Source organism: Panthera leo, chromosome B3 (genome assembly GCF_018350215.1).
Source record: "Panthera leo isolate Ple1 chromosome B3, P.leo_Ple1_pat1.1, whole genome shotgun sequence".
NCBI classification, from domain to species: Eukaryota; Metazoa; Chordata; class Mammalia; order Carnivora; family Felidae; genus Panthera; species Panthera leo.
Window position 1 is genome coordinate 145,979,296 of NC_056684.1, and position 22,830 is coordinate 146,002,125.

At 68.1% G+C, this 22,830-nt stretch overlaps 2 protein-coding genes and 1 long non-coding RNA gene across 6 annotated transcripts in view; 2 read left to right on the top strand and 1 right to left on the bottom strand.

Moving 5' to 3' along the window:
• Positions 1–6,574, top strand: part of MTA1 (metastasis associated 1) — a 35,615-nt gene extending 29,041 nt beyond the window's left edge. The window contains exons 13-22 of one of the 4 annotated variants that reach the window (XM_042944491.1): positions 314–429; positions 656–807; positions 900–1,089; positions 1,240–1,329; positions 2,318–2,470; positions 2,597–2,632; positions 4,344–4,355; positions 5,242–5,273; positions 5,639–5,790; positions 5,972–6,574. In XM_042944491.1, coding sequence (XP_042800425.1) covers positions 314–429; positions 656–807; positions 900–1,089; positions 1,240–1,329; positions 2,318–2,470; positions 2,597–2,632; positions 4,344–4,355; positions 5,242–5,273; positions 5,639–5,790; positions 5,972–6,122 — 1,084 coding nt within the window. In that variant the 3' untranslated portion in view covers positions 6,123–6,574. Of the gene's footprint in view, positions 1–313; positions 430–655; positions 808–899; positions 1,090–1,239; positions 1,330–2,317; positions 2,471–2,596; positions 2,633–4,343; positions 4,356–5,241; positions 5,274–5,638; positions 5,791–5,971 lie in introns of those variants that run through there. The other 3 variants (XM_042944492.1, XM_042944493.1, XM_042944494.1) reach the window with 3 other exon arrangements.
• On the bottom strand, positions 6,463–7,730 carry LOC122223206. Its single transcript, XR_006204121.1, has 3 exons — positions 7,545–7,730; positions 6,705–6,789; positions 6,463–6,538 (listed from the first exon to the last, which is right to left on the bottom strand). It is a non-coding gene; the product is annotated as an uncharacterized LOC122223206 (long non-coding RNA).
• Positions 7,731–9,959: 2,229 nt separating this feature from the next.
• Positions 9,960–15,648, top strand: CRIP2 (cysteine rich protein 2). The gene is made up of 8 exons (XM_042944495.1): positions 9,960–10,082; positions 12,839–12,933; positions 13,025–13,082; positions 13,438–13,578; positions 13,658–13,726; positions 13,807–13,901; positions 14,979–15,036; positions 15,116–15,648. Exons 1-8 carry the CDS (start codon positions 10,040–10,042, stop codon positions 15,181–15,183), a joined length of 627 nt encoding a protein of 208 aa, XP_042800429.1. The 5' UTR covers positions 9,960–10,039; the 3' UTR covers positions 15,184–15,648.
• The last annotated feature ends 7,182 nt before the right edge of the window (positions 15,649–22,830 follow it).

Below are 22,830 nucleotides of genomic sequence, written 5' to 3' on the forward strand. Positions count from 1 at the left end.
TGAGTGAGCCCTCCACCTGTCCACGTGTCCACGTGTCCTCACCACCCTTGGGGCTGCGGACCGGGCAGGCCCCTGTCATCCCTTCGGCCGCTGGGGCGGGTGTGGAGTGGCTCTCAGGAAGCACGGGCTCCAGGACTCGAGCCCACCCGGCCTGGGGCTCCACTCGGAGCTGAGCACAGCTCTGGTGGCCAAGAGACCGCCTGCCCTGGGCGTGGACGGGGGCCGCCAGTGCCTGACAGCCTCAGTTTCCGGGGAGCTGCACACAGGCGGCGTGGCACTCCCATGACGTCCTCCCTCTCTCCCTTACCCTAAGTAACAAGCCAAACCCGAACCAGATCAGCGTCAATAACGTCAAGGCAGGCGTGGTGAATGGGGCCGGGGCGCCAGGCCAGAGCCCTGGGGCCGGCCGAGCCTGCGAGAGCTGTTACAGTAAGTGCCCGCCGCCTGGCATCGGGGCCCACCCCCAGCGCTGGGCGCCCTGCACCGTCCTGGGGTCCTGGCCAGGGCGGGGGGCGGGGGTCACTCCCTGCCCGGGGAAGCCCTCGTCTTGGGTCGGTGGGGCGGCTCGGCGGGGGGCGGGCGACACTGTGGAATGCTCTCTGCCGTCACTGGTTCTGCTTAAGGACCCGTCTATTTCCAACTTTGTTGTTCGTAGCCGCCCAGTCTTACCAGTGGTATTCTTGGGGTCCCCCTAACATGCAGTGTCGCCTCTGCGCCTCTTGCTGGACATATTGGAAGAAATATGGTGGCTTGAAAATGCCAACCCGGTTAGATGGAGAGAGGCCAGGACCAAACCGCAGTAACATGGTAAGTGGGCGCCCCTCCCCGCCCCCACGCGTGGCCGTGCGCCTGGCCCGCGGTCATGGCGCTGTGTCGGGGCGGCGCGCCCCCTTCCGCAGAGCCCCCATGGCATCCCAGCGCGGAGCAGCGGGAGCCCCAAGTTCGCCATGAAGACGAGACAGGCCTTCTACCTGCACACCACCAAGCTCACACGCATCGCCCGGCGCCTGTGCCGAGAGATCCTGCGCCCGTGGCACGCGGCCCGACACCCCTACATGCCCATCAACAGCGCGGCCATCAAGGCTGAGTGTGAGTGGCGCCCTCCCTCTCCGTCCCGAGCCCTGTGCCCTGTGCCCTGTGCCCTGTCCCCGCGGGAGGGGCGTGCCGGTGCTCTGGGGGTGCCCCATTGGGAGCTCTGGCCCCGGGCCCCTCTCACGTATGCCGGGCCCCCACACACAGGCACAGCCCGGCTGCCCGAAGCCTCCCAGAGCCCACTGGTGCTGAAGCAGGCCGTGCGGAAGCCTCTGGAAGCTGTGCTCCGGTACCTAGGTAAGCCTACCCCAGCCCTGCACGGCCAGCGAGGCCAGCCAGCGGCCGCCTGTGGGGGAGGGGGCATGCCTTCCCACAGCCCCCGACCGCTGCCCAGGCCCCTGAGCTGCCTGTGGGTTGCTGCAGCCTGTAGGGGCCTAGGGGTCCTGGGTTTGGGTTGGACACACCCAGGACAGGCGCCCCCTGCAGACACCCACCGGGGTTCTCCACCGCCCGTCCCTGAGGGAAGGCCCACTGCGGGGTGAGCTGAACCGAAGCACCTGGCCAGCAGCTCCCAGCGCGGGCTCTGGTGGCCTGGGGACCCTCAACGCCTTGGCCAGTGCCCTTTGCCTCAGCTTTGCCCACCACTCTGCCAGCCGTAGGCGGCTTGTCCTGGGGGCTCAGCCGGCGAGCTTGGGCAGGAGGGAACAGAGCCAGCCCCCTCTCTGGGCTCGGGGCGGGGTCACGAGTCAGTCCCTCCCAGCACGGAGGTGTCTGACCTTCTGGGAAGGACATTCCAGAACCGTGAGCTAAGCGTGTTCCGTGTAGACACGAGTGCATTTGGCGTCATCGGATGTCTAGGGTCTGGGTCTTGGGGCTGGGCCTCAGCCCCCCTGAAAGCCACGAAGGGCTGGGAGGCCTTGGCAGGTATGAGCCTGAGCCTGCCGTGGCCAGCCCTCAGTGGGGCGTGTCCTTGGCTGGGCCAACCCTGGCTGTTAATTCAGCGTCTGGCCAGCGGCCAGCCCTCTGCCATCAGCTCCGGTGGCCTGGACCTGGACGCCTCTGATGGGCCTGCTTGTTTACGGGCCTGTGTCTGGAGCCTGCGAGCTGCTGGCAGTTACCCAGTGACCCGCGGGGCCCAGCCCTGCTTGCGGGACGCCCAGGGGTGCGGGATGGGCGGTGTCTCCCCGGTGGGCCCTGTGGTCGTCCTCCGCCGGGATGGGCCAGGGGTGCCGCCGTGTGCGTTCGCTGCCCGCAGACCGGGCCCCTCCCGTGTTGCTCCCGACAGAGACCCACCCCCGCCCCCCCAAGCCCGACCCCGTGAAGAGCGTGTCCGGCGTGCTCAGCGGCCTGACCCCTGCCAAGTCGGCCCCCGTCATCAACAACGGCTCCCCCACCATCTTGGGCAAGAGGAGCTACGAGCAGCACAACGGGGTGGACGGTGAGTCCCCGGCGGGGCGGCCGGCGCGGCCTGCCGGCCCTGGGGTGCCCGGCCCCGCCCCCGCCGCACCCCTGCGTGCTGACCGTGTTCTCTCTCCCTCTCTCTCCCGTCGCCGGGCGCTGGCAGGCAACATGAAGAAGCGCCTCTTGATGCCCAGTAGGGGTAAGGCCCGGGGCGGCCGCGGCGCGGCTGCTGTGCTCTCGCGTGCATGGTGCACGGCGGGCGGCTCAGGGCACGCCCGCGGGGCAGTCCACGTGGGCTGGGCCGCACCCCGCTCCCCGTGCTCCCCCCGACTCGCCCAGACGCCGCCTCCCGCCCCGGGGCCTCTGGCTGGTGGGCCGTCCCCTCCCTCCCGGCCCGGTGCCCGGTCAGTGGACTGTCCTCTCGTGTGGCCCTGGCGCCCCCGCCGCCTGCCTGTACTGTCTGCCATCGCGCTGTGACCGCCCGCATGCCGTCAGCCTCAGCTCGCGTGGCTGCCCGTGCTGTGCCTACGACCCTCTTGTGCGCCCTGCCCGTTGGGGGTGGGGGGGTGTGGGGGGCTTTGGGACCCTGGCCTCCCCAGTGGGGCAGATAGGACCGAGCCGTGGGCTGCACGTGGTCCGCACGGCACAGGGAGGTGCCCCCAAGGGAAGGGGTCCCAGAGCCGAGGCAGCGACACCCTCTCCCGAGTGGGGTGGGACACCCAGGGGAAGGGGACTGAGGTCGGTGGGGGGGGGGGGGGGGGGGGTGCGGGGCGGGAGGGGCAGGTGATTTGAGACCCTGCCACCACAAGCACCCAGGTTGGCAGTGCCTGGGGGAGCAGGACTCTGGGTTGTCCGGGCCCGTCTGTGGTCGCTCCCCCAGTGACTCGGGGCCTTGCTTTGCTCCCTTAGCTGGGCAGGGGGCACCCACGGTCTCTTCGGCTGCTCCCAAAGAAGGTGCTAGGAGAGGGGTGGCCACGGTGGCAGGGAGGGGCCGCTGGGCCCTGGAGGGTTGGCCCTCAGCAGGATCCGTGTGGGAGGGAGGCAGAGGGGGGCCAGGAGGGGCGATCTCGGGAGGATTGGGGTCTCGGCGTGGGCGCTCCACACTGTGGGCCGGCAAGCGTGGTCATGCCCGGAGCCCTTGCACAGGCTCAGGACCGACGAGCTGCTTCTCGGGGTGCCGGCCACGGTGCTGGGCCAGGCATGGGGACCTGTGGGTGGCAGCAGGCGGCGCCCATCCAGCCCGGCCTTGTCCTTGCCTCTCGGCCGCGTCAGGAGCCCCGGCAGGCGCGTCCTGTGGGGTCAGCCGGTGGCTCTGGTGCCAGCTCCTGCCCTTGCACTCCCTGTGTTCTGCCCTGGGTCCCCGGTGCCCCTGCCGTCACTCCTGGCCCGCCCACCCTTCTCTCGGCGGCCGGCCCCCACCCCGTGCCCGTCTCCGCAGTGGGGGCTGGCCGGCTTGCTCTCTGCTAGATACCCCGTGAATGAGCTCATTCCACAGAAGTCAGCGGGCGTCTCTGGGGCTCCCTTTTTAAAAAGCGCTTCACGAGCAGGGTGGATAAAGTTAATTACTTCTACCGGTTTATCCAAATCGGTGTGCTTCTGTGTCTCCCTCAGTCTTAGCGTGTGGCGGTGTGGTCGGGGGTGCCCCCTGCCCGGGAGACCACAGGCTGGCCACCTGAGGCACCGCCGGGCAGCCTAGGCCCAGGGGCATTGCCAGACTGTCGGGCAGGCGTGAGCTGAGCTCCGGGCCAGGGCCTGGACTCGGGTGCCCTTGGGGCCTTAACTCACTAACCCAGCCCACCAGGCGCACGCGCTCTGCACCCACCGCCCGCGGCCCCCGGCAGCGCCCACGCTCATTGTCTAACTAACGCTAACCGTGTGTTCTCTTTCCTCCGCACCCGTCGCTCTGATAGGCACTTACCTGGGTAAGTAGTGCTGGGTCTCGGGCTGCAGGCCACGTGCCGGAGCCCCTCCCTCTGCCCTGCCTAGGGCTCCCCCAGCGAGGAGGGGGCTTGCAGGGGGGCGGGCCGGGCAGCCGCTCGGGAAATGGACCTCGGCCAAGAAGCGTATCTGGGAAGAGCTGGTTCTGGGGGGGCCTCTGGCAGGACTCGCTCACGCACGGGCACGCTCACGTCCGTGTGCACGCTCGCTGGCGCAGGCGGAGCAGGGGAGACAGCGGCAGGCCTGGGCTCACCCGGCTTCTCTGCCCAGGTCTTCACCGGCATGCATTCGCAAGTCGGGAGCCTCGCGTGCCCGTGGCAGGGGTCTGGGGGACCGTGACCTAAGACGGTGACTTCTCCAAGTCACGGGCCGAGGCCTGCAGCCCCAGACCCTCAGCCCGTGGGGTGGAAGCGCCTGTGTCCTGGCCACTGCTAGAAGCTCCCATCTGCTCCTCCAGGGCAGCCAGCCCCAGGGTCGGCGAGGGATGCTTGGAGCCCCTGGGGAAGAAGCCCAGTGGGGCCCGAGGAGAGGCCGCCTTGGAGAGGGGGTCCCGGTGCCGCTGTGTTTATCGCTGTGCTAGGCGTTGCCCGGCTGCCGTGTAAACCAGGCTCCCACCGTCTTGGCCCCATCCAGGGCAGGCAGCCCGCGTGTCAGGGACTGTGCCGTCAGAACCGAGACTCCTGGCCTTCCGCCTAGAGCCCAAGCCAGTGCCGCCCTCACTGGCTGGGCCAGAGGTGGCCCTCAGAGCCCCCAAGAGCTGTGGGATCGTGTGGGGGCTGCTTGGGCTAGGCTGGGACCACGGGAGGACGTGGCCCCAGGTTTCCCGCCCTTTGGCTGAGGGGGCTCACGTTCTCTTCTCCCCGTTGTCAGGTCTGGCGAACCACGGGCAGACCAGGCACATGGTAAGAGCAAGGCCGGGCCCCAGCGGGACCCCTGCCCCTGCCCCTGCCCCCGCCCCCGCCCCCGTCCCCGCCCTGGCAGGACCCCCCGCCCCAGTGCGCAAGCACAACGTGTGTCCGCGCACGGCTCCCTGGGCTGGTGGCCGGGAGGCCTGGGTGGCCCTGTCGGGCCCTGTGTCAGGAGCATCAGGGAGGCTCAGCGGGACCGGGAGGGGGCCGGCTCCAGGGTGCCCCTGGCCCTCAGTGGGTCCCCTGCCTGCCCAGAGGGCCAGGCCTACATGCCTCCTGCTGGGACTGCTGCCTGGGGGGTTTCGCGGTGCAGCGTGGAGGCCCCCAGGGCGTCGTCCTCAGGCCTCCCCTTGCCACAGGGACCAAGCCGGAACCTCCTGCTCAATGGGAAGTCCTACCCCACCAAAGTGCGCCTGATCCGGGGGGGCTCCCTGCCCCCTGTCAAGCGGCGGAGGATGAACTGGATCGATGCTCCTGACGATGTGTTCTACATGGCCACCGAGGAAACCAGGTGGGGGCCTCCCCGAGGCTGGCGGCGTGGGGGGGTCCAGGGGGCCTCCCTGAGGCTGGGAGGGGGCCGGGTTGCCTCCCCGAGGGTGGCGGAGTGGGGCATCCAGGGGGGCCTCCCTGGAGGCTAGGGGGGCAGGGGGCCTCCGCTCCCTGGTCACCTGCTGGCGTCGCTGCGTTCACAGGAAGATCCGCAAGCTGCTATCGTCCTCGGAGACCAAGCGTGCCGCCCGTAGGCCCTACAAGCCCATCGCCCTGCGCCAGAGCCAGGCCCTGCCCCTGCGGCCGCCCCCACCGGCCCCCGTCAATGACGAGCCCATCGTCATCGAGGACTAGGTGTCCCGCTGCCCGGCGAGGCCACTCCGACCACAGCCCGCGCCCCCGCCCGCCCACCCCTGCCCGGTTTTGGTAGTGCTCCCCTCCCGCCCCCTCCCCTGCAGAGAAACTGCTCCTCTGGGCACCTCGGGGGCAAGTGCCCTTTCACTTACTCCCAGAAAGCCCGGGAGTCGTTTTTAGCTTTGTGTTTACTTTTTGGCCGGAGCGGAGCTGAGGAGCCGCCCGGGAGCCCGCACCACCCTGTGGGCCTCGCGTGCGGCCGCAAGTTTTGTTGTGTTCTGTTGAAGGTGCCATTTTAAATTTTATTTTTATTACTTTTTTTGTAGATGAACTTAAGCTCTGTAAACTTACATCTGGAATGTTAGGATCGGCATGGCCAGCGGCCGCCGAGCTGCCTGGTGGGGTTGGCCCCTGGTCTTTTCAAGTAATTTTCATATTAAAAAAAAACAAAGAAAAAAAAGTTATAAAAAGAAAAAACCAACTGGCCCTTCCCGTGTCTTTTGTCTCCTGTCCCTCTCCTTGCCTTGAGCCTTGGGGCTGTCCTGTTCCCCCCCCCAGCACCCCAGGGCAGAGCTCACTTACCAGGGTTGGGTCAAGGGTGGCCTGGCAGTGTGCCAGGCAGGTGGGCACCTCAAGGCCAGAGATACCGTCCATAGGCAGGAGGACCCTTGAGAAAAAGCCCCAGTGAGCAGCATGTGACCCTTGGCCTTCCTGGCCTCCAGGCTGGGCTGGGGTTTTGTCCTTCCCTCACCTCTACCCCCACACCTGTCTCCTGCAGGGCCTGGCCCAGTGACCCCCTGTTTCCCATGGAGGAGCTGAGACACCCCCCCCCCCACCTCCCCCCCTGCCACAACCATGTCTGGCTGAGGCAGGGAGTGGCCTGGACCTGGCCTTGGACCCAGACTGGCAGGTGCCTGGCTCCCGTGGCCGAATGGCTCCCCTCCCAGCAGGGCAAGCCAGCACAGCTGGGTCAGGCCAGCCCACCGCCCTCTCCTGGCAGAGCCCTGCCCCAGCTGTCTGAGGATTTCTGCCCAGACCTGCAGGGTCAGCCCCCAGCAGGTGTGGAGTTTTCCAGAGTGAGAATTTGCTCAGATTTCAGCAAGTACGTTGTTTTCAGAAATTCTACCTCTGGCCATTCCTCGGCACCCACCTTTGCAGGCCAGCAAGACAGGTGCAAGCCGTCTAACCACTGAGGAGAGGGGTCTGGGGCGGGGTGGGGGACACCTCTCTGCCACCCCAGCTGGCCCGGAGAAGGGTGAGTTGGGCCCTCCCGGGGCGGGGCTCCCACCTCCTTCCTCCCGGAGCCCCGCCTCCTGCTCTCCCAGCCCTGCTGTGACAGGGTGCACATCTCAGCCAGGAATTCAAATAGAAACTGCTTGTGCTCCCCCGCGGGAGACAGATAAGGGAGTCCTGGCTGCCCACCTCGAGCCCGTGATGGGGCCCCGTAAGGTGACAGGCCGGGGTGTCGAAGAAGTGGCCCCACCCAGCCACTTCAATCCGCGGCCTGGCGCCCCTGCCCTGCCCGCTCCGAGACTGAGGTGTGGCATCTCTGGCGGGCGCCAAGCTGACAAAACTGAGCTTCCTGGGAGCCTCTTCCCAACCTGGGGGTCTGAGGAAGGGGCAGAGAGCTTCCTGAGGCCCCCTTCCCTCCTCCTCAGACGGGGGGCGGGGGGGGCATTTCAGGCGAGCAGGAGTCGTCCCCATGGGGGCCCCGGCCTGCACACCTCCAAGCCCCCTGTCCTTCCCGGGCTTCCTGCCACCTACCACCGAGCCCAGCCCCGGGGTCCCCACAGCAGAGCCAAGATGTCCCCCGGGTGCTATTTGCCAACGTCGCCAGGACGCCGTGCCACTGTGGCCCCGGGGGAGGGACCTGCGCTCACGCCTGGCTGGCTAGCTGCTTTCCTGGACACCCGCTGTCCTCATCCATCCCACTGCCCGGTCCCTGCCCCCATCTGTAGCCTTCTGTGGTCTCAGAGGTGGACACTGCTGTTCAGTGTCCATCCATCCAGAATAACCCCGTCACATCAGGGAGCCTCCAGTCGGGCCCAGGACTGTAGTTGGGTGCGGGGCACCTGTCCCCCAACCTGCCCCCCACCCCCCTCGGTCCCTGGGGTGTCTGGCCAGTTCCAACATAGTTTCCTTTGCTATGCCTCCTCACTCTCCAGGCAGGGCTGGGCCCTGGGCCCCTCCCACACAGCCTCCTTACAGAAGACACCTGATACCTGATGCTGAGCCTCAGCAAGCAGGGGGCGGTGAATGCCTGACCTGTGGGGAGCCCCATCGCGGGCCACCCTATCAGGAGGAGGACCGAGGAGGCCTCCCCACCCCCCTTGCCTGCCTTGCCTGGCAAGAGGCCAGAGTCAGGGTGCAGACGGGAAGGGGGCTGGTCAGGCTGGTCAGTCAGGCTTGGGACCACATGTTTCTAGGCTGCTGTCCTCACGGTAACAGCAGTGGATAGAGTGTGAGTGCAGGGCATGGCGGGGTGGGAGTGGGGTGCAGGAGCTGGCCAAGGCAGGACTGCCATGAAAGTCCAGGTTCTGGAGGGCCTGGTTCTAAGGGCCATGGGACACTGGCTTGCTCACTCCTCTAGTGTGCAAATATGCCTGGCACCAGGGGCCCGGCGGGTGCATCCGGCAGAGGAAAGGGGGTGGGGGTGGGGAGGCAGACCTTGGTGTCCAGCACAGAACCTCCAAGATACACGGTGGGGGGCCCAGGGGCCTGGAGGGAGCTGCCCAGACTGGACGGGGTCATTTGGGCTTGGGGTTCTGTCCATTTGCCAGGCTGGAGGCCCAGGGAAGGGCTTATTGGGAGGTAGAGCCCCAAGGGAGGAGACCAGGGGGTCCTCCTGGGCCCCACGGGACGGGTAGGACCCGGACGGGTAGGACCCGGTTTTTCAGACTCCACGATGGGGGCAGGGAGGGTTGGGAGGGATCAGGCAGGCCCCTGTTGGGAGGGGGACCTTCAGGGGATCCCTAGCTCGCCGGGTTTGGGGCCAGGAGGCTGGAGGTCAGAGGCCCCTGGGCACGGAGCTAGTGGCCCCAGAGGAGGGATGCGGGAGGCATCCTGCAGCGGTGGTGGGGGCGCAGGCGGATGGCAGTGCCAGCCCGCTGGACACCTGCACGGAGAGCACGCCGGGGCGGGGGGGGGGGGGGGGGGGGTCACCCCTCTTCTCTCCCATTTCTACTGCCCCTGGGTGGAGAGCATGGGGAGAGTGCCTCCCAAGCCGGCAGCACGCCCAGGTCCCCTGCTGCCCGGCGCCCTCCCCCTCTTTCGCTTCCAGCAGTTTCTCTCCCGCTGTTTTTGGAAGCGTCGGGCGCCCTGCCTTCCACCCACTGAGCTTCAGCACCGTCGACGGTGTCAGGCGGGGGCGGGCGGCGGGGCAGGACCAGGGCCCGGCCAGGTGGCCGCGCCCCGCGGGGGAGCCGGCTCCGATCCCGCCGCGCGGCCATCGCTATAGAAACCGAGCAACAAAGGGACTCGGGGCGGGGGGCGCGCGGCGGGGTGGGTGGGGTCCTCCGGGGGCGGGACGGGGGGAGCACCCGGCGCCGAGGGCCGCCGTCCGTCTGCGTGTCCGGGGGCCGGCCTTCCGGGCCGAGGCCCTAAACAGCCAGGAATGCCCCCGAGCCGAGGGGGCTACGGACCCCCGCCCGCCCCGCCCCTGCCCCGGCGTTGCCATGGACACGAGCGAGGCACCGGCGTCGGGGCGCCGCCGGGCGGGTCTGGCCGCCCTCGCGGCCCCGGCAGGTGCGCCCCCGCCCCCGCGGCGCCCCCCGCCGACCCGGGGAGCGGGCTCCCGAGGCCCCGCCCCGGCCGCGGAGCCAATGGGTGCGCGGGCAGCCGGCGGGCGGGGCGGGGCGGCGGCGCGGTGGCGGCGGCGCGGAGAGGGCGCGGGCTGAGGGCCGACGGGCGCACGGACCATGGCCTCCAAGTGTCCCAAGTGCGACAAGACGGTGTACTTCGGTGAGTGCTGGGCCGGACCAGCGCCCGCCGCACTTCGCGGTCAGCCCCGGGCTGCGCGCCCCGCCTCGGGCTGCGCGGCCCCGGGATGCGCGGCCCCGAGGCCGGCTAGGCGCGCTGCCCACGCGGGTGCGGCCGGAGGGTGGAGCTGGACGAGGTGGGGGCAGCCACGCCCGAACCCCGCAGCGGCCGGTGGGCCCCGCGGGAGTGCGTGAGCCTCCCAGGATGAGGCCGGGCTGTGGGGGGACGTTCGGGGTTCGCGGGCGCCGAGTGGGGCGGGGTCGGGGTCGGCGGGGCGCACGCTCTGGGAGCCTCCCGTGCGCTCCTGCCTTTCACGGCCCTTCCCGTGGACACGTGGCTGGCCCCCAGCAGTGACCACCCCCCAACCTCCACCTCGACCTCTGACCACAGCGGGCCCGGGTCAGATATGGGCTCTGTCTGGACTCGGTCCACGCGGGGGCGACCTCGGCCTCCCAACTCCTGCGTGTCCCAACGTGCTCCCTCCCTTGGCGCGAGTTCCCTCAGGACTTTGCTGCGGGTGAGGTGGGATGACAAACGGGTCCCCGCAAGCATGAGAGGACACTGGAGCCCAGGTGGCCAAGTGCCCCTGCCTCCTCAAGGTCAGAAGAGCCCTAGACGGGAGGGTGTGGCGGGTCTCTGCCAGGATGGCCCCCCAGGGTATGCGGCAGCCCCTGGCGCTCACCCACTCTCTGGCGATCACACCCGCCTGTCTGGCTTACTCAGCCACTCTCTCTTCTCTTGGCTGATCCTGTCCCGACTTTGCCAGGGTGGCAAAGTCCCTGCCCCCGGATCCTTCCACTAACACCCTCCTGGAGCCACAGACAGGGGGCCCTTCCCTGGTCATTGTGGGGACAGTGGTCGGGGTCTGGAATGTGGACAGGCCAAGGTGAAGGAAGCCACTTGGCTTCCCTGCTGAGGGAGGTGGATGGTTGTTTGCTCTTCCCAGAGGGGAGGGACCGGATTTGGCCTGGAGTGCTTCTGGCCTGGCTGGGAGCCCAGGGGCTTCCGGCCGACTCCCCAGTAGCTGGCCCAGTCCTCCATCCCCATCCCAGAGGGGGGGCTCATCCCCGTAAGGCTCACGGTGGGGGACAGCCCTGGGGTCCTCCTGCCAGGCCCGCTGCCCACTACTTGGCCCCGACCAGGCCAGCTCAGGGCTCTCCAGGGCTGGGGCAGACAGTTCTGTGGACAGCCGCGGAAGCGTCTCTGCCTGCCTGCCTGGGCGGTCACTGGCTCCCAGCAGAAAACAAAGGCTGCTCAGACCCGCCTGGCTTCTGTCCTGGGCGGGAGGCGCTGGTGGAAGGAGGGGGGCCTTTGGCCTGGGATCCTGCCCATCCCCCAGTCAGGCACCCCACCCCACCCCTGCCCCAGCAGCCCACACCCTTGAGCAGAGCGAAACCTGGGCCAGGACACCCCAGAGTGGCCTCAGAATGCTTTGCCTTTGTGTCTTTAACAATGGTGCCGCCCGTGGGGAGCCCGGTCCCTTCCATGCCAAGAGACCCGATCAATTCTGTCTTCCCAACGGGGTTGGCAGTATGTGGCCATCTCCCCGCCCAGTGGGGTCTGAGGGTCATTCCCCTGCCCCCGCATAGCCATATGCTAGTGCTGGCCCGTGCGGCGTGGCTTTGGCAGCCCTGAGTGCAGCTGCCACGGCCGCTGCTGGCCAGCGGGAGGACTGGGAGAGGGTGCCGGGCTGGCGTGGCACCCGACTGCCCCAGCATGGACACGGGAGGGGTGGCTGGCCAGCCTGTCCCAGCATCCTCGGGTAGAGTGGCCGTAGGGATCAAAGCCCCAGCTGCCTCCAGGAAGAGGTGGGTGTGGGTGGCGGTCCAGCAGGTCCTGCCAGGGCTATGGGGAGCCAGCACCCAGGGCCCCAAACCTGGGCCACCAGCAGCAGCACCCATGGGCCTCTGGGTGTGGGGAGTGACCCGGCCGGGCCCTCTCTCTCCACTCTGCCAGGGCCCTGGGGGAGGCCTGGCCTGCACAGCAACCTCGCTGCGAGGGGGCCAAAAGATCCGCTGGTCCTGGGGCTTGGCCAGTGTGGCAGGGGCCCAGTCCGCCTGACCTCCGCCCCCGCCTCCCCCCCATGCTTCTGCTCAGACCCCTTCCCTTCCCTTCCCTTCGGAATTCCGGCTTGGCTCCAGCCTTTCTTCCTGCCCTCTCCTCCACCACCCTTTTCCTGCCGCGCTCTCCTGGGGAGGCCCCCCACACTTCCGGCCTTTAGGAGGTGGCCCAGTGGGCAGGGGGTGGGGTGGGGGTGACTGGGCCCTTAGCAGCTGGTCTCTGACCTTGAGTGTGGAAGCAGCAGCTGGAGGCAGTGCCTTATCATGGGGAAACCAAATATAGACAGGTAGGCATTCTGTCCCATGGGGTGCAGGGGGCACGGCACAGCCATGGAGGGTCCACAGCCGTGGAGGGTCCGGAGGCTGGGGCTGTCCCCTCCGCAGGGGGCTCTGCCCACCCCTTCAGGGCCCAATTGGGAGCGTTCAGGAGTCTGTGAGGGATGGAAAGGTGTATGAGTGTGAGGCCAGTGTTTGAGGGAGGGGCAGGTGCGTCGTTGAGAGGGTTCACAGGGGTGTGAGGGTGACCGAGAGAGACCCAGCAGGGGCTCTGAGGGGCAGGAGGTGGTTCCGGCGTGTGGTGGGGGCTTGGAGGTTCCTTGTGGGGCTGGAGGGAGGGCTGAGGAGTCTGCCCACGCCAGGTCCCTGGGCGCTGGCCCTGACCTCCTGTCCTGCCCCCAGCTGAGAAGGTGAGCTCTCTGGGCAAGGACTGGCACAAGTTCTGTCTCAAGTGTGAGCGCTGCAGCAAGACACTGACCCCCGGGGGCCACGCTGAGGTGAGCCCCCTTTCCCGGGGCAGGGCGGGGGTGGGAGGCAAGCCTGGGCCCTGGGCGGGTGCCAGCCCTCACGCCACACCCCTCTGCCTAGCATGACGGGAGGCCGTTCTGCCACAAGCCCTGCTATGCCACGCTGTTCGGACCCAAAGGTGAGCTTGGGTCCCCGCCCCCAGCCTGGGAACCGTTCTGGCCCCGGAAGGGGCGTCCGGTGTGCCTCCTGGACCCGGCACAGACTTGGGCCCGGAAGACACCAGCAGCCCCGGGGTCCCCTGGCCCCCTTCTCCCCTTGCCCATTCTGGACCCTCCCCCGACAGTCTCTTCCGTCCTGGTGATTCTAGCGTCCCCCACGCCCCTCCCAGAAGTCTGCCCCAGCCGGCTGGCACCCTCTGGGAGGGGGGGGGGGGGTCCCGACCCCCCAGAGTGGGCTGTGGAGAGAAGTGCAGTGGGGTGTGGGGGCTGGGGGTGGGCGAGGCCGCTCACCCTACAGTGTCTGCCACTCCGCAGGGGTGAATATCGGAGGGGCCGGCTCCTACATCTACGAGAAACCCTCCGCCGAGGGCCCCCAGGTCACCGGCCCCATCGAGGTGCCCGTGGTCCGGGCTGAGGAGCGCAAGGCCGGCGGCCCCCCCAGGGGGCCCAGCAAAGGTGGGCCGGGCTCCGTGTCCGGGTGGAGGGGTGTCCCAGCGGCCAGGCCGTGCCCTGCCCTGACTCCTCCTTCCCTCAGCCTCCAGTGTCACCACGTTCACGGGGGAGCCCAACGTGTGTCCTCGCTGCAACAAGAGGGTCTACTTTGGTGAGTGAGAGCGCTGGCAGCAGCCTCTGGGGGGTGCCCGAGGAGGGCCCCTCAGCATCACCGTCTGTCTCCCCTCCCAGCCGAGAAGGTGACCTCTCTGGGCAAGGACTGGCACCGCCCGTGCCTGCGCTGTGAGCGCTGTGGGAAGACGCTAACTCCAGGCGGGCACGCGGAGGTGAGGGGGCGAGCCTGGGGTGGTGGGGGGCGGGCCTGCGGAGGAGAGGGGGCGGGTTTGCGGAGGGGGGGCGGGCCTGCGGAGAAGAGGGGGCGAGCCTGCGGTGGTGGGGGGCGGGCCTGCGGAGGTGGGGGGGCGGGTTTGCGGAGGAGGGGGGCGGGCCTGCGGAGAAGAGGGGGCGAGCCTGCGGTGGTGGGGGGCGGGCCTGCGGAGGTGGGGGGGCAGGTTTGCGGAGGGGGGGCGGGCCTGCGGAGAAGAGGGGGCGAGCCTGCGGTGGTGGGGGGCGGGCCTGCGGAGATGGGGGGGCGGGTTTGCGGAGGAGGGGGGCGGGCCTGCGGAGGAGAGGGGGCGGGTTTGCGGAGGGGGGGCGGGTTTGCGGAGAAGAGGGGGCGAGCCTGAGGTGGTGGGGGGCGGGCCTGCGGAGGTGGGGGGGCGGGTTTGCGGAGGAGGGGGGCGGGCCTGCGGAGGAGAGGGGGCGGGTTTGCGGAGGGGGGGCGGGCCTGCGGAGAAGAGGGGGCGAGCCTGAGGTGGTGGGGGGCGGGCCTGCGGAGGTGGGGGGGGCGGGTTTGCGGAGGAGGGGGGCGGGTTTGCGGAGGGGGGGCGGGTTTGCGGAGAAGAGGGGGCGAGCCTGAGGTGGTGGGGGGCGGGCCTGCGGAGGTGGGGGGGCGGGTTTGCGGAGGAGGGGGGCGGGCCTGCGGAGGAGAGGGGACGGGTTTGCGGAGGGGGGGCGGGCCTGCGGAGAAGAGGGGGCGAGCCTGCGGTGGTGGGGGGCGGGCCTGCGGAGGTGGGGGGGCGTGTTTGCGGAGGTGGGCGGCACATGGAGGTGACGCCCCCCGGGGTGGCCTGGGGGTGGGGTTGGGGGTGAGCCAGCGGTGGGTGCTATCCCCCGGTGGCCAGAGTGGAGGCCTACGGGTGCACTGCCGTCCCCCCCATCCATCAGGTGAGTGGAACCTGGCATGGCTTTGGGGTCCTTGAAGGCTGTAAGGGAGGGCGGGGTGTGTGGACAACGAGGAAGCCAGGTGGGGGTGTGGGGAGAGGAGCCCAGAAATCTCAGCTCTGTCCCTGTTCTGCACCCAGCATGATGGCCAGCCCTACTGCCACAAGCCCTGCTACGGAATACTCTTTGGACCGAAAGGTGAGAGCCGCCAGGAGGGCTGGGATTCTGGTGCCCTCCTCCCCACTCCTCCCTACCGCCTTTGTGCCCTTTTCTGCAGGAGTGAATACCGGAGCCGTGGGCAGCTACATCTATGACAGAGACCCAGAGGGCAAAGCTCAGCCCTAGGGACGCAGCCCGTCCAAGGAGCCGGGGCCTTCTCCTCTGCCGGCCCTGCTCCAGAGCCTACTGCTTGGCCCTATGGGGGAGAGCGGCCACCCGTCCGGTCCTCCCCCTGCACGTCCAGGGCCCGGGTGTTGTGCGGGAGGAGGCCCGCCTGCCTATCCCCGTTTCTCTCCCCTGCCCGTGGTCCCACACGGCCCCGCGTGTCTCCTGGCCCTCCGTGGGTCTGTCTGAGGTGGGCGTCCCGCTCTCCCCCTCCTACTGCCCCAGGCCTGCCTCACAGTGTTATTTCTGCTCCCCTCGCCGGTGACGCTGCCACGCTCTTCACGGTGTTCCCAGGGCGGACCCAGGGCGTCCCTGCCAGGAGCCCTCTGCCCATCGCCCCCACCGCCTTGCAGTGCTTGCCTGACACCCTCACGCGGCTCACATGTAACTGCTGAGATTGCCGTCAATAAAGGTTTGAGGATTGGGGGACCCTGCCGTGCCTCTGTTGGGGGATGGATGTACGTTGGGACTGTAACCCCTTGTCCCATCCACAGACGGTCCCCACACCCGCGGGCTGGCTTCTGGTGGGAGTGGGGTCCTAGTCCCAAGGCTGGTAGGGGCGGGTGGGGAGGCAGGCAGCTCCATTGTGGACCGTGGTGCCAGCACCGAGGTGGAAAAGGCGGCTGAGACAGGGACCAGAGCAGGCGGAGGTGGGAGCATGGGAAGCATCCTGGGTTTGGGGTCCTGGTCCCCAGAAATGTCAGCAGTGGGCACTAGAGCCAGGAGATGCCTCCATCCATCAGGGCGGGGTCTGCCTTGGGACAGAGAGCCAAGGGCATGGCACATGGGGGAAAGGGGGCAGGTGATGGGAGGACGGTCCTCTCTAGGAGTGCAGGAGCTGGGGAGTAGGCAGAGGCAAGGTGGGCCTTCAGGACCCAGCCTGGAAGTGCGGTGGCTTGGATGGGGAAGGGGTGTGGTCAGCATCAGTGGGGGCCAAGGGACAGAACGGGGGCAGTCTGAAGGCCAGGCTTGAGGGCTTGAGTCCCCCTGTTTGGGTGCTCCTTCCCAGCCAGTGTCCCTGTGTCCGGGTTTGCAGTGAGAGTGGAGTCACTCCTGGCCTCCCCAGGCAGCCCAGTCTCTGCCCTTTGAACCTGTCAGGAGCCCTCCCTCCGGTCTTCCTTTTTCCGCCGCTTCTGGACAGCCCAGCAGAGGGCGCACCTTCTGTTCCACTCCAGGCTCCGGCGGAAACTAGGCCGATCTACCCTGACCTGCCCCTAGCACCGCAGCCCCAGAAGCTTTGCCCTCCTCAAAGCCAGGGCATCTGGGCCCATGTGCCCTGCACCCCAGGACCAGCTCTCTGTGCCTCAACCCTTGGCACAGGGCCCCTCCCCGGCTCTCCCTCCAGTCCACCAGCTCAGACACAGCTGAGCCTGCGTGCATGCCATAGCCATTGTCCTTGGAGCGGCCATGCGTGTCCCTGGGGGTGGATCGGCCGGCTCGGGTGTCCGGCGATGCCAGGCCGTCCCATGGCACTGTGGGCAGCAGTGTCTCCTCTCACCTGGCTAGCCCTGGAATGCAGCCAGAGTGTGCAGGGCAGGTGGCCTGGGGTGGGGGGAGGGGCCGCTGGAGCAGGCACCCCAGGGGCAGCCAGTGTCCCCCCCCCCCCGCCCCCCCAGGGCAGAGCAAGTACCACCGGGGCACTGGTGCAAACTGGGCGGAAGGCCCCCACCTGCCCCAGGCTGTGGCTCCATGGTTGGGGGGACCTTTGGGGGAGAATCCAGACTTTCTGAGCAGCACACGCTCGCCCTGGCTGCGGTGTCGGATGGGAAATTCCTGCCCTCTGCCGGGCGGGGAGCTGCTAAGGGCGCAACTTGGGCCCTCCCTCGGGAGCCTCCAGTGGAAACTATGTGGGGAGGAGAGGGGGTGGGCGGCGCGCCGTTTCCCCAAACCCGGGGCGGAGGGGGCTCTGGGTGGGTGAAAGCCCGCCTGGCAGCGCGGGGGCGAGGGTGCCGGGACCGCCTCGGGGAAGGTCGACTGCGGCCCGCCTTGGGACGCAGCGGCCCCCAGCTCCCGGGGCCGGCCGGGAAAGCGCGTCCCATTTCCTGCGGGCGGAGCAGGACTCGCCGCCTTGTTTGTTTCCAAGGGGTTGCCATGGAAACCGGGCGGTGCCGCTACCACTGGTCTCCGCGCGCGTCGCTAGGCGCGTCGTTGTGACAACGGTGTGACAGCGGTGCCCCCGCGCGGCCGCGGCCTTCTCGATGGCACCGGCTCCAGGAAGCCCCCGCAGCAAGTCAGGTGCCTTCTCCGTCGTCCACGGCCCCGGACGCTCCCGCAAGATGCGGGAGAGGCGGCAATGGGCCTGTGTGCCGGGGTGTGCCGCCTTCTCCACTTCCCCTTGCCTGACCTCCACCGCCGCCGCCCCGCCCTCCATTCGGTGCCGGCCAGGGAGGCGGCCCTGAGATGCCATCTAACAGCCTCCTTCCCCGTCCAGAGCCCAGGGCTGCACATGGCGCAGGGGCCTCCACCATCCTCCTCCCCAGCTGCACCCCACCTCCTGCCAGTCCAGTCTTCCCCGGCTTGGGAAGGCTAGGCCCCTGCAAGGTCGCATGCCTTCCACCCCCTACGTGGGCCAGTGTGGCCCTGGCTGCTGTCACCAGGCAGGCATCCCGGGGTGGGGCCAGGGGCGGGGGGCTGCTCTGCCTGCACCTCCCTCTGTCCCCACTTCGCTGAGGTCCAGACCCTAGGTTCCCATGTCCTGGATGCCCAGCACCTCTCCCTCCAGGCCCCGCCCAGCTTCCCCCCTGGGTCAGTGACCCCCAGCATCAGCCCTAGGCAGCCCTTCCCCTGCTAGAGGCTCCCTGAGAACCCCACCCAGCCCAGGCCAGCCTCCCTGAATTTCTTAGGACTGGCGGAGGGGGGACTGACTCCCTCCCATCCCTGGGTCCAAGCAGCAGCTCACTGACCACCAGCTGTGGCTCCAGGGGCTGAGTGTCAAGAAATCAGCAAGGGCCGATGACCCTGGCTCTGGGCTGCTGGGGGCTGGGCCAGGTGAAGACTGGCGGGGGACCAGGGCAGCCAGGTGTGGACAGCACATTTTCCCAGGGCTTGGCTGCCCTCTGGCAGTGGGGAGGAGGGGCTCGGCCGGCTGCCGGACCTGAGAGGCTGGAATTTGAGGCGGTTCTGCATGGTCTTTGGCTCCCGGACATAGATTCTTGGAACAAGGCTCAGCCTTCGGGGGAAGGGAGGGTCACCCTATCTGTCCAGACTGTCGACTCCAGTCGAGGTAGGGCTGACTGAGGGAGCTCAAGGCCACGTGTGCCCCCCATCCTCTCTGCATGCCGCCTCTGCTTCCAGGAGAGGAGGACAGGAGCTGCCCTCTCACCTGGTCTGGGGGGTCCTGGGTGGACAGGAGCCAAGTCCTGGGAAAGTGCAGTGTCTGATCCCTTCTCTTGCCTCGGGGCAAGGAAGGTCCCTCGAAGGCCCAGCAGGCCCACTCTGGGGCAGAACCTCAGAGCAGACTGGGGGGTCCCGGGGGACAAGCTGCTGAAAATAGGCCCTGGGAACGTCTGAGTGTCCGTGACTCAGCTGAGCCTGGGGGAGGGGGGGAGACCCTGGAGAGGGAGCCAGCAGTTGCCCTGGGGCATTTGGCCCTTCAGCCCTAGGAAGGGACATCCTTGTCCATATTGAGGAAGGGGCCTGGAGGCCAGGGCACGGGGTGGGGGCTTCAAGGATGGTGGGGGGAGGCCAGAGCAAGTGCCACAGAAAACAGCGGGAGAGAGTGCAGGGGTGCTGTCCAGCTTGAGGGGCAGAGCTTTCCCAGTGGGTGAGGGTGGCTGGCCCCAGGCAGGGACTCCTCAGTGGTCACTGGCTCTCAGGTGCCTGGAGCCCAGCACTGCTGTGGAGGTACATCGGGGCCCTCTTGGGAATCGTCCTGCAGGGCAACGTCCCTCCTGGTTCCCATCTGGGTCCCCAGCCAAGCTTGGGTGGTGCATGAACAGCCAAGGGCATGGGGGTGTGCAGACAGAAGGTGAACATGGCCTCAGCTGATGCACCCAGAGCCCCACAGCCGCCTCCCACAGGTCTTTGGGCCCCGGGGTGCCCTCATGCTGTCCCTGTGCCAGGCAGGATGTTGTGGGCACAGAGGCAGCCTGGGGCAAGTGGCTGGGTTGCTCTGTGTTCCTGTCCTGGCCACTTTGTCCCTCATGCTCCAGACACAGCCCCTGTGCCTGCTGGTAGCACTAGGGGGCAAAGTGGGGGAAGGCTACACCTTGGGGTGTATTAGGGGGCTTACTGTGTCCTCCATTTGTTTGGGAAACAAATGCAAACAGCACCCCCAAAACAGTGGGGCAAGGGGTAGGCGGCTGAGCAAGGCAGATTTGGGTCTGGAACTGGCCCCTGGGCCAGGTCAGTGCCCCTCGCCCACAGGTGCCCCCTGAGCCAGGTGAGCTGATGGAAGTAGGAGGTCTTGCACCTGGTGGGGCCCAGGTCTCCGGCGAGCTGTCAGGGCCCTGACCCGTACCCAGCCGAGCCTCAGACGGAGGCTGAGGTACAGACTCTGGGGGGAGGCACGATCTCCTCCAGGAGGTGTGGGTGGCAGCTGGTGCGGGGCTCCCATCCCCTCAGGTGGGCAAGATGGGTAGGGAGCCCAAGGGAATTGGAGGAGCATTGCCAGCCTGTGGCTGAAGATTTGAGAGGGTTCCAGCGAGCGTGTGTGTGTGTGTGTGTGTGTGTGTGTGTGTGTGTGTCTGTCTGATGTCTGGAAAAACTGCTGTGTACCAGTTAGAGGGCGAGGCACATGGCCCTTGGCTACTTTTGGCATTCCCCCCGCCCCTCCGCCCCCGCCCCCGCAGCCCTGTGACCATGGCAACAGGAAATAACAGCAGAGAAAGCTAGCCGGAACCTCACCACCCCAGGGATGGTACTCTCTCATGCTCCCCCATGGTGGGAGGGGCTGGAGTCACAGCGTGTGGGTGGGGGGCATCCCAGGGGCAGGGTGGGTGGACAGGTGGGCAGAGCTGGCTCCTGGCCCCACCTGCCTGGAGCCTTAAGGTGGTGCTGTGGGCCGGACAGAAACCTGGGGAGGCAGCTGGGGTACCCGGACAAGTGCACTCACACAGTGATGCCCGTGGGCACCAGGACAGAGGTGGGTGCTTCCGGGCTCCCTGTGGGGCTCACTGCACCCCTCTAGCACATCACCCTGGTAGGGGTGGAGGCAGCCCTGCCCTGGAGCCCCAGGCCTCCACCCAGCACATGCCGCACATCCATGCAGGGCAGTCTTCTCAGGAAGCTGCTGGTGCTACGAGCAACATGTGTGTGACCAGAGCCCCATGACGCACTGTGACAGCCCCCCCCCCCCCCCAACCAGTGGGCCTCGGGCCCTTCCCGCAGTCCCTGCCTCTCTGGGCCTCTCTGGCCTGTCTACATTTCTGTCCCCTGCTGTGTGTGTTTCTGTGCGCTCATCCCCCCCCACCCTTGCTCTTCCCCATCCCGGCCTCTTTCCAGATCCCGGAGCCAGGAGATGAGGGAAGTCAGGATCCACCCTAGTGACCCTATCTGTCTGCAGCAGCATCTGGCGCAGGCCAGGGAGACACCAAAGGATGGGATGGGGGGGTGGAGGAGGTCGGGCTGGTGGCCTTACCTCTGGAAACCGTGCCCAAGTGCCCCAGCGCTGGGCAGGGAGGGCCACGGGCCCAGACGTGGCAGTGAGTGTGGAGGCTTCAAGGCTGGAGCAGGCCAGCATCGATGGGTGGGAGTCCGGGGCTCCGGTGGTGCGTGGTGTGCACCCCCACTCCTGGGGGCAGCAGCCAGCCAGCCGCTGAGGGTTTAGCGATGTGGTGCAAGCCTTGCAGGCCCCAGGGCTCCCAGAGTCCCAGCCGGGGGCAGAACTGTGGTCTCAGAAAGGGGGTCTCGGGGAGGAGGGGGTGACGCAGGGAAGCATGAGGGGCAGGACGTGAGGGTGTGGGAGCTAGTGTGCCCTACTCACCGAGGGCTCACTCTGGAGGTGGCCTCCGTGGCCCTGCATCCCTGGCCGCTGCCACCCTTACCCCAAGCCAGGCCTCTTTTGGGGGGCAGAGGGCGGGCCCTGTGGGGGTGCGGGTGGGGGCACCCATGGTTTCCCTCCTCCCTCCCAGTGCCAGGCCGGAGGCCTATGGTGGGGAGGTGGGCTTCAGGGAGGGTGATGTTGGAGTCGCTGAGTGCCTGTGGGGAGGCCAGGAGCCCCTGGGTCCTGTCACAGGATGGTCTCCAGCCCCTTCCAAGAAGATGGGGCCTGGATAGGCCCAGGGTGGTTTGGTGTTGAGAGATGGGTGTGTCAGCAGATGAGGAGGAGGGTGGTAGCCTAAGGGAGGGACATGGGCAACCCGGAGAAAGGGAGGAAGGGTGGGGCGCTGGGGGGCCGGGGCGGGGGGAGGGGCTGGGGCGCTGGGGGTCCTGAGGTCTTGGACGTCGGGGCCAAGGCCGGGAGGGGGCTGCGGCGCTGGGGGGCCAAGTGGCTGGGGCCTCGACAGGGGGCTGGAGCTTAGCTGAGGAGCCAAGAAACTGGGTGTGGGCGGGGGAGGATCCGCTGAGCAGGCAGAGGGGACAGGCCCCCTTCCCCCGCCCCCAGCAGAGAGGACCGTGGCCAGGGTGCCAGTGGCCAGGAGGGAATGGCCTAGCGGGCAGGGACTTCCTAAGGGGACATGGAGGCCGGGACCCCAGCCAGGCTGAAGCCTAGGTCTGGGCTGAAAGGCGGCTGGGAGACCCCACCAGCCCCCTGGACACTTCCCACTCCCAGGGTGGGTGGAGTAGGACGGTCTCCACCTGGCACCGGCCCGCACTTGCCCTGGGCGTAGGACTTGAACCACTCCCGTCGTGCGCTCTCGTGCTCTTCCCGCAGAGATAAGGAGCCCTTCCGGCAGAGATGCCCTGTGCGTGGCCGCGCCCACCCCCGCGCTCACACTGGTCACTGTTACCGCGGAGGGGAGGGAGGGGACGTCCCGTCTCGAAGTCCCCTCTTCCAAATTTCCCGGGCTGCTGTCCAATGGACTTCCCAGGCAGCGGCGGGGGTGGAGGGCTCGCAGAGGCCGGGATGTCCCTTGGGCGTGGGGGGCTGGGGAGGGGTGGGCGTCCTAGCTCCGCGTGTGATGAAGGCCGGAGGGGAGATTCACGGGGGGAGGGGCTACAAGGCTGAGACGTCGCTGGTCCCCAACCCTCTGTCTGGGAGAGGGTCGGGTCAAAGTGTGTGGGGAGAAGGAAGTCCGCACACGCTGGTTTGCATCTATTTGCATTTTATCGGTGACTCCCTGGATCCCAGCTATCTGGGGCTCGGAGGACTGGTGTCGGAGGACTGGGGACAGGGGCTGGGCCGCTGGGGGGCCGGGGCTTCCTGGCCCTGGGGAGCCCCTTCCCTAGATCCTGGACCCTGGGCAAGGGGCGGGGCAGTAGCCCCCGGAGGAGCCCCGCCCCTTCAGCGCATCCCCAGGGATCCCGTGCGCGATCCCGTGCGCTCCTTGAACCGCCCCCCTACCCCGTCGTCGGTTAGGCCTGATGCTGCCTGAAGGCGGGGGTGGACCAGATGACCTTTCTTGGCTGGTTGGCCTGGAATCCAAGTCCACGGGTCCAAATCCTGGACTCAGGGGGCGGGGCTCGAGGGGCAGGTCCCAAAGGGGCGGGGTCTTGGGGTCCCTGAAA

Coding starts and splice junctions, on each gene's coding strand:
- CRIP2 (XM_042944495.1), top strand. CDS start 10,040: ATGGCCTCCAAGTGTCCCAAGTGCGACAAGACGGTGTACTTCG. Junction 13,727..13,806: donor CAACAAGAGGGTCTACTTTG/GTGAGTGAGAGC, acceptor CTCCCCTCCCAG/CCGAGAAGGTGACCTCTCTG. Junction 15,037..15,115: donor AATACTCTTTGGACCGAAAG/GTGAGAGCCGCC, acceptor CCTTTTCTGCAG/GAGTGAATACCGGAGCCGTG.